The sequence below is a fragment of the Cupressus sempervirens genome, chromosome 6 (genome assembly GCF_028749045.1).
Source record: "Cupressus sempervirens isolate cs-2001-9-10 chromosome 6, ASM2874904v1, whole genome shotgun sequence".
Classification (NCBI taxonomy): Eukaryota; Viridiplantae; Streptophyta; class Pinopsida; order Cupressales; family Cupressaceae; genus Cupressus; species Cupressus sempervirens.
Genome location: NC_143123.1, coordinates 20,915,419 through 20,924,484, shown reverse-complemented (window position 1 = coordinate 20,924,484; position 9,066 = coordinate 20,915,419). Strand labels below are relative to the sequence as shown.

Sequence of the window (9,066 nt, the reverse complement as noted above, 5' to 3'; positions counted from 1 at the left end):
CAATACATATACATATATCATGATAAACAGTACTAGAAAATGAAGGGAGAACATGACATTATGTGGACCTCATATAACTATGTCCCTCATCATAAAAACATGTCAACATGATAAATGAAAAGTAATAAATACACATAGTAATTAACAAAACATCGGTATGGTTAGTACATTAGTAAATCATAAAGAAAACATAAGCACTAATCTCATATAATCAAAATATACATAATATCAAATGTCATCATATATCACAAGAAATGCATGTGCACTATGCCCATAACCTCAAAGTGTCCATCACATCATAACACATGTATGTCATCATAAGTAAACTAAAAACACATCATTCTTAATTTAGAAACAAATCTCCATGAATATCAACGGCTTTAAACATATAAACCAATTAAAGTTGTGAGTGTGAAATTGCATACATTTATTAGACATTAACATTCTTTGTAAAAAATATTTGATAAACCATCACATACACACCAGGACAAAAGACTAAAAATTTCTAAATTGTTTATTATTTAAATCACCTAAAAACTTAAAACAATCAACATATGAACTATTACTTTTAAACCCAAGCCAAAAGGCCATTCTATTCATGGACACCAAAGAATTCCTTTCCCTCTACATTATATTTGTTGAAAGCTTGTATTTCAAACTTTCCAATTTCATAATGTATTTTGTCATATACTTCAATATAGAACGTACCTAAGATATGAAGTAAACCAAAGATAAGAGTCATTTTTCTTATAACTATAATAATATATGCATTTTGTCATGTACTTCAATATAGACCATACCTAAGATATAAAGTATACCAAAGATGAGAGTCATTATTCTTAATTCAAACTCAATCCAAGTAGTTCAATTCATAGACCAATCACTATTGAGAGGTAGATTTAAAGAGGAGCTTACAAATTGTATAAAGTTTTTGGGCTTTCTATTCTTAGATCTCTTAGATTGTTTCGACCTAATAATCAATTACTCACTAAATAAATAGTAAATACAGACTGTTGTAAAATACAGAAGTTATCATCTATCAATGCATTACATTTATCTTGATTAAATAAAAATGACATCCATGAAAACTTGATTTGTAATTAGAAATTTCAAAAAGAAAATAAATGAAAAATGAAAAAAAAAAAAAAAAAAAAAAAGGAGCACAATTGACCAACTTCTAATAAAATTGTTCTATGCTGCCAACATTGTCACAAAGAAAACACCCAAAACAAATGTAATTGCTTGACTGCAATTGACATCATATGTGCAAATCACATATAACCTATGATAAACACCAACAATTATTGGCATCCGCCACTTGTTTTAATATGGGTATCTTATTCATCATCATAATTATCATGCACCAATTTTGCTTTCTCCATACTGGAAACTTGCACTGTAGATGCGGATGGGAGAATTTTAAGAGCTTTTCCACTGCAAAGCTTTGACAAGCTGGGGCTAGGATTAGGATTGAACTGCTTCCATGCCTCAATCCATGTAACCATGGCTTCTCCCAATCTATTAAAATAAGGGTCTATCAGACTCAGTTTGTCCTTAACCTGTTTAGCCAAATCAAGATAACATTGTTCAACAGTATTGGAATCTCTAGAGAGCTTGACTGACTGAAAGAAGGGGACTATCTCTTCTTGCCATAAAATGCCATTAGTCTCCTTCTTCAGTGTTACAAAGGCATTGTTGGGATTGCTATTCCATACATATGGTAGACCTGTCTTGACTCCATAGCTCAGGTGGTCACAAATTACCTGCATTAAGACAATCAGGCTACTTGAAAATCTTGGAAAAATCATCTCAACAACCATTTTAGCAAGAATAAGAAATGAAAATGGAGTTATGGATGATTAAAGATCATTCCAAGAATAGCGTTAGCATAGAGGTAGTCTAGTTTCTAAAAAGAGTAGTGAACTAACTAAATCACCTTGAAAGTAAAAACAATGATGATCAGGGAACTAAATAACAAAGCATTTCTAAATGTGCCTTGAAAATGAGCACAGATCAGCTACCATTGTTGTTTGTTGCAGAATAAGAGCTTAAGAAAGATGGGGACAAGGGAAGTTCCTTACTTTGTTGTTTGTCAAGCAACATTTGCAATATTATTACAAATTTTACAAATTGACACCAAATGACCCCAAACATGACCAACATGATTAAAACGCACCAAAAAAACAACTAAGCAACTCTTTAACTAGCCCTCTGTTGTGGTGCAGGTGCACCAATATAATCATGACCATGAATGGTCCAAAGCAATGTAATAAGGCTAGGATAAGGCCATCAATTTTTTAGAAGTCAATAGTGTTGAGAGTTTCAAATGGAGTGCCTTTTGTAAGGTCATTGGACCATGTTATTGTCATTTTTTGTCAATTAGTAACTACACAGTCAACATGGGTCAAAGGGAGTCAAACTGGTCCAACAGGTAGTATGGGCATAAAGATGGATTTTTTTGTGCATTTTAATCATGTTGATCATGTTTCGGGTCATTTGGTGTCAATTTGTAAAAGTTGTAATAATGTTGCAAAAGTTGCTTGATAACAAGCAACTTTTGCAACATTTGGCTACAAAGTTGTCAAAGTGGTGAATTAGTGTCCAACTAATTGGAAATTGGTTGTGGGAATTTGGACACTGAATTAATATATTTAAGTACCCCTGTTTGGGTTGAAGGAGGACAATCCATGAAGTTTGAATCGAAGTTTCAATAAGGAAATTGCATTTTACTGTCATTTTTCACTGTTCATCTGCTGATCACACAGATATCTCATTTAAAAGAATTTAATATTATTGGAACCATTGGTGGGTGAAATTATAATGAATATACTTCATTTTTTAACTTGTGGGAAGATCTTCCGTGCTTTGTAGTGAAATTTCTATATCTTTTTATTAAAACTGACATAAAACCCTTGTTGGCAAGGGTATGGACTCAAAATGAATGATATCTATACTTATAACCGTTCAAAATTTATAATCTTATGCTTAATGATATTATTCTGAGGTATCTTTCATTTGGTTTTGATCTCACATTTTTTGGTTGTGTACTGAAAAATTTATGTGATGCCCTAGCCCGCTAAGTTGGACCAAAACTATGATATTGACTGTATATCTTCACGTTCTCATTACATATGATCAATTTAATGATTAGATTGAATACATTAGTTAAAGGGAGATTAATATGAATTCAATCTAACTTATATGAATACTTGGAAGTTGGAAGATTCATTATTTTGTTGGGAATATAAAAGCTGATTGCAATATGCCAGTGACTGATACAGGGGCAGTTGAAGTTACCAGTAACTTGAATGTCCCATTCTAAGTACCATCAAGGATACAAAGTGAAATAGTAGATTGAGAAGGACCTATCGGACATTTTAAATAAAGTTTTAAGGGTTGGAAGCCCATTTTTGGTCTCTGTTTTGATGATACGGTCTTAATTGTCAGTTTGTGATCAGTGACAGGATATTACCTTGTTGGGTCACATCCTACATTGTTTGATGTCAAGTGCATATGTGTATGTATGACTTTGAATACTCGCCTTTTTCCATCTTTGAATCCATGCCTGTTGACATACCATCTCCAAACCAATAAAGCGTTGTCTTCATTCCAGATCTCTGTTATGTCTTACCGTCTCAGTCTGATCAGACCTATTGGTCCTCGGAAGATCTTTGTGTTTAGTGCTCATTTGAGTTTATAAGGATAATTGGTATTTTTCATTCTATCTCAGCATTGAGTCAAGGTACTTCAAGAAACTGTTGAGTCTTGGGGAGTCAAGGAACATTCCATTCCCTGTCCTACAAGGACTGTCCTCCTAACACATTCATTTTTGTCAAAATACTGATGTCAATAGGGTGTGGTGTGATTTAAGGTGTCCTGACACGAATATGGTGTTGTTATAAAACAAAACACCAATGAGGAGTCTCTTCGTCTCTTCAAGAGCCTTGGAAGCATAAGGGGTTGTGTCATGTGAGTGGGATCACCCAAGATCAAGGGCCGGTGATCATTGCACCAAAGAGGGCAATCTGTGTTACTGAGTTAAGTTGAGGGGTCTAAATGACCAAGAGTACATGAGTCCACTATGCTCTGCATCATATTGGTATCAGAGCTCATATTGGTATCAGAGCAAGGAATTAGGTCCTTGTGAGTGAGAAGTTAAAGGCTGAAGAAAAGAGTGAGTAAAGATGCCTCCTAAGGGAATTGGTACTGCTAGGGAGATACAAGAGTTGAAGGAAAAGAATGCTAGACTGCAGGAGTCATAAAATGGTTTGTTGGCTCAAATCAAAGAAGGAATGCTGATGTATGGGATGCAAGTGAAGAAGAGGAAGAAGAAGAAGAGTTCCAAGAGGCGTCCATTATGCTCTGCATCATGTTGTTTGTCATTTTGGTGTTTTCTTATCTTTTACCTTAAGGTCTATGATATGCTGCTGGCTATATACTCAATATTGTTTTGGTATTCAGACTTGTATAAGCAATTAATGCCATGCTAAAATAAATAAATTGTAGAGAACGTATTTTGTTATAATGTCAACACCTTTATTATATTGTATTTAATATCAAAAGCAATACTGAAAAACTAATTTGTCATTACTGTTATCCTACCCTTATTTCCCACTCAGTCTGATCCAAAAATAACAAACTAATTATAAAGCCCTTATGTCCATTTAATCTAATCCAAAACCAGTAATGTTAAACTAATCATATGCGTGTATGCAGTGACCTAAGTTATTAGTTCAAGTCACCCTACAACTTACTTTCCCATTTAGTTGGAAATAGAAGTAGCCTGTAACATCAATAAATAATAAAATCATAAGCTTAATAAAAGATTTGAATGCAATCATATACCTTGGTGCACCAGCCTGCCCACACGTCATCATAACGAGATATAGGCTGGCCTTCTCCCATAAGCCCAAAGTACATCGCAGGGCCAATCAATTCTCTGTTAAACGCGAGGTTCACTCCAGACATGGGATAGAGGGACCCCTTGGGAATTGTCAGAACAGCATCCACATATCTGAAAATCAAAATACATTTGATACGCCAATTCAATATTAGTTTCAAATATAGAAATTTGAACTAAGCTGGAAAGTGTTAAGATTAGAGTCTAAAATAAGATGAACAGCAATACGAAATAGCCAAAAGAGATACAAGAGACACACAAATTTACTTTGGAAAATGCTTTTAAATTGAAGAGAAAACCCAGCCACAACAAAATGTCACCATTGATCATAAAATGTTCAAGTGTACAATGTCTTTCACTTGATGCGATACATATAACACATAGAGAGACTCTTCACATTACAACAGAAGGTCTCTTGAGTTTCCAAGACATGACTCTGCATATTTCAAATACACAACTCTTTGAATTTCCATGCCTTAATGCATATTGTATGGCACATCTATTAATACTTAATATTACAATTATTATCATAAATGTCCTCTTCAGCTTAAGGTGACCATAATGGTATTAATGTCCAGAGATAAAGATCTCTGTGGTAGCTACAATTTCCAACAGAAACTGCATTAAATCTAACAAATCCAATAAAACACTTAAAATAACATTTTTTCTAAAAGTGTAATTATAAAATTGTATTATTTGTGGACCAAGCTTGATTATAGAATTGTGTTATTTATGGACCAAACTTGATTATAGAATTGTGTTGTTTTATGGAGAAACCCATTTTTTTCAATGGACAGGTTGAACTTTCCTTATGCAAACAAGTTATTGAACACGGCAAAGGTAAGCTCTTCCTACAAACTACAGCTTAGCCAACAATTTATGCCATCTGTTAAGCTTTCTTGTCAAATATTAATTTAGTCAATATTGATCTAAATGGTTTTTAATAAAAAATAAAGAGGGTTTTAAAAAAATTCCAAAAACTTATATAGGAGAAGCACCCATCATATTAGATTAAGATTAAGATACGGAGATTCTAATAAGAGCAAGTAAATTTCTACAATCTATTAGATTACAGCAATATTATTTCTGGATTTGATCGTGTAACTTTTTAGCATAAATATTTCAAATCACATTCTGTGATCCATCATCAGAATAAGTATAAAGGAGATGTGACTTATAATTAATAGTTGAAAGCAATTTTGAAAAACTAAATAAAACATTGATCTATATATAATTTAATCTTCTTTATACCTGGTATTCTTCTCTAATGGTTTGACAAGTTGTGTGGGTGCATCATAGTCAGGAAAGTTAAGCCACAGCCCATGTGAGATGGCAGTGGGCACGCCTTTCCTCAGGCTGAATGGATACCCACGAACAAAATCAGTGCCTTCATGGTATGGATCATAAAGGGTATTGAAGAAATATGGTGTAGAAGGCGTTGTCAGATTTTGTAAGTGTTGTTCCACTACATTTATGTCTTTTCCTGTTGCGTCCTGGGCCACCTACAAACACAAATACAATCTCATGCAGTTAAGTTAATTGGATTCTAATTCTGATGCATTAACATAAAAAAAAGGGTATAGTATCTTATAATCTGTACTACACACCAAACAAATCAAAGTTTATTGGCAGATAAGGTCCTTTTGATAAGCTTTCAAGGCCTACAAATTGAAACATACATATAGGAAAATATTATATAATGAACAAATAAGATTATCTGATTCCTTTGAAGTAGGGAGAAATTGAAAATCAGAGAATTAGGTTTCATACAGAACACTACAACCCCTATTCATCTTTTGAAACTGACCCCGTGAAAAGTTCAGAATTATAAAGCAGGATTAAGCTTTAAAAAGTAATTTTTTTTTTCTTTTAGTGAATTCACATAAAGTGGTAAAAAACGTTGATAGAAAACAATTCTCATACAGTTTAATAAAAATAGTATTAATTCTGAACTATAAATCCTTTAGAAAAGAATATGAAAGGACAAAACCAAAAAAAAAAAGAAGACATGCGGATAAATAGGCCACAAAAATTTGTCACCAGAAACCACTGAAACATTAACTATTTCTTATTTAAGATTAGAAAATAAGGCTGTACCAGTCAAACAAATGAGGGTTTGCATTAAAAATGCTCTTAGAATAGAAAACACTAAGTTGACATGATGAGCAGACTGGCAAAATCTGGTTTAGTCTCTTCCCTGGTATGAAATCTCTTTGCCCTTGTTGCGCAATCCAAACCAAGCAGTAGAAAATTTAAACATTATCTAATAAAGGATGTTTCAAATATCAACTATATTGAAGTATATATCTTTTAAATGTAAATAGCTTTATTTTTTCTATCAATTTTGTGAGAGATAGGTTCTTGTAAACAATTGTTCATGATTGTTCATGAAATATAGATCAATGAATTTGGCTCTAAAATTACACAAAGCGATATTTCAATCTGACTTGGGGTGGATAACATCTACTACTTATCAATTGATAAGCTAAAGAGACTCTCTATAATGAATGTATAAAGCTCAAGGTTTTGCAAATTGGCTGGTAAGTAAGTGGCCTAACCATAGGGAAAACATAAGTATCATTAAAACAGGTGATTTCCTCGAAAGCCCAATGTTTCATCATTCTAAATATCACCCAAATGCAATTAACACCAAGTATTCTTTTCATTGCCATGAAAGGTGAATCAGTGAGCTTTTTTCTAAAACTACGGACTTCAATTCTGATAACAATATCAGAAGATTGAACTACTTTTAAACTACTCAATTCAATGATGAAAAGTAGCTTTTAATTATATTGAACTACTCTTAAACCCCATTTCATTCAATGATGAAAGATAAAATTACAATAACAATTAATTAAAGATAAATTTCAAATTGAGATTTCATACTTACAAAGCAATCATCAAGAATGGTGTAGATATACTTCTTTTTGGATAGGAGGTAACCAAAGCAGCGACAGGCAGTGTCCTTGAAGGTAATACAAGAAGCCTTGGAGCCCAATAACCTAGTTATGTCAGAGCGGTTGTAGAGTTCATAATCAAAGTCATTGGGCACCTTCACTGTCTTGTGTGGGTCACCATCCTGAATTATGATAAGATGGTATGCTTGAAAAAAAGGCCTCCATTTTTCCAAAAAGTCCAGATTTTTGGTGGTTGTTATGACAATATCCACCTCCCCTGCAAAAGCCATTGTAATGGCAATATTGCTTTTGTATTGTGCTACCCAAAAATGCAGGTAAATTTATAAATGCATTGGAACAATTTAACTGTATTGATTTGCTTAGGTTTTCAAGACAAAATGTTTACTCTCGATTATATCGATCATTGTGAAGCTTTAGTCTTCACCAACAATATCACATAAGGTTCAGTTTATTGATAGAGTCTATGTCAATTGAATTTATTTACAGAAATTCTCTGTTTTAATTTAGAATTTAATTTATAGGACTTCTTTGGACATAACATCAAATAAAACGAGCTGGCCGGCTTGATTTTTTCACTACCAATTCAGTTGTAGATTGTTTCAATGTGTTGCATTTGTCTCTAACTACGAACAGTATTCTAAGATGAATAGACAATCGACTACCGTAACGAACAGACAAATCGAAAAGCCATAGACCTACTTTCAAATTTTGGGTAGTAATAAGAAATTTTCAGTTGACACTAGTTACATTTTTATCTTATTTCATGAAATAGAGTGTATCTTTAAGCTATTGTTCTCTTTATTGCAGTAATCTTATTCAGGTTTAATAGTCATAGTTTAGTCAATATTAATTTGTTTGGTGCGTTTTTTTGGTGGATATTAATATTTCCAAATTTATTCATGTTTGAACGAGTTGATTGTGAGGGCACGTTTTTAAAATACCAACAATGATTTACTTTCCACAGAAGTGAATTGTCCACTTCTCTATTCCAAGGATGCACTTAACTTGATGGAAAGTGTCAATGATAATGACTTGACCATATATGTTTCAAACTTTATAGATGATGGGGTTCTCTCAAGATGACAACCCCTCTCAAGACTTTGTTTCTTGAGTGCTCAATGTGTTTCTGACATGTCTTAGTCATGTTATCAATCAATTCTTATTTGAGTGTCCCAACCACCCATTGTCCCAATTGTTCAACTTGTGGTTCCTTTGACTTCAATTTAGGATCAACATAGTCATGAAGGC

The 9,066-nt window shown here is 33.1% G+C and overlaps 1 protein-coding gene across 1 annotated transcript; it reads right to left on the bottom strand.

Moving 5' to 3' along the window:
• Positions 1 to 1,145: 1,145 nt before the first annotated feature.
• LOC149550862 (putative UDP-arabinopyranose mutase 1) lies at positions 1,146 to 8,158 on the bottom strand. The gene is made up of 4 exons (XM_089789586.1): positions 7,791 to 8,158; positions 6,152 to 6,402; positions 4,846 to 5,014; positions 1,146 to 1,763 (listed from the first exon to the last, which is right to left on the bottom strand). Exons 1-4 carry the CDS (start codon positions 8,085 to 8,087, stop codon positions 1,338 to 1,340), a joined length of 1,143 nt encoding a protein of 380 aa, XP_089645712.1. The 5' UTR covers positions 8,088 to 8,158; the 3' UTR covers positions 1,146 to 1,337.
• Positions 8,159 to 9,066: the final 908 nt, after the last annotated feature.

Bases quoted from the DNA above. Each gene is read 5' to 3' on its own strand.
- LOC149550862 (XM_089789586.1), bottom strand. From the start codon at position 8,087: ATGGCTTTTGCAGGGGAGGTGGATATTGTCATAACAACCACCAAAAAT. The intron at 5,015-6,151 runs GTATAAAGAAGA...TTTGATTTTCAG, and splicing joins CCATTAGAGAAGAATACCAG to ATATGTGGATGCTGTTCTGA. The intron at 1,764-4,845 runs GTATATGATTGC...GTCTTAATGCAG, and splicing joins GGGCAGGCTGGTGCACCAAG to GTAATTTGTGACCACCTGAG.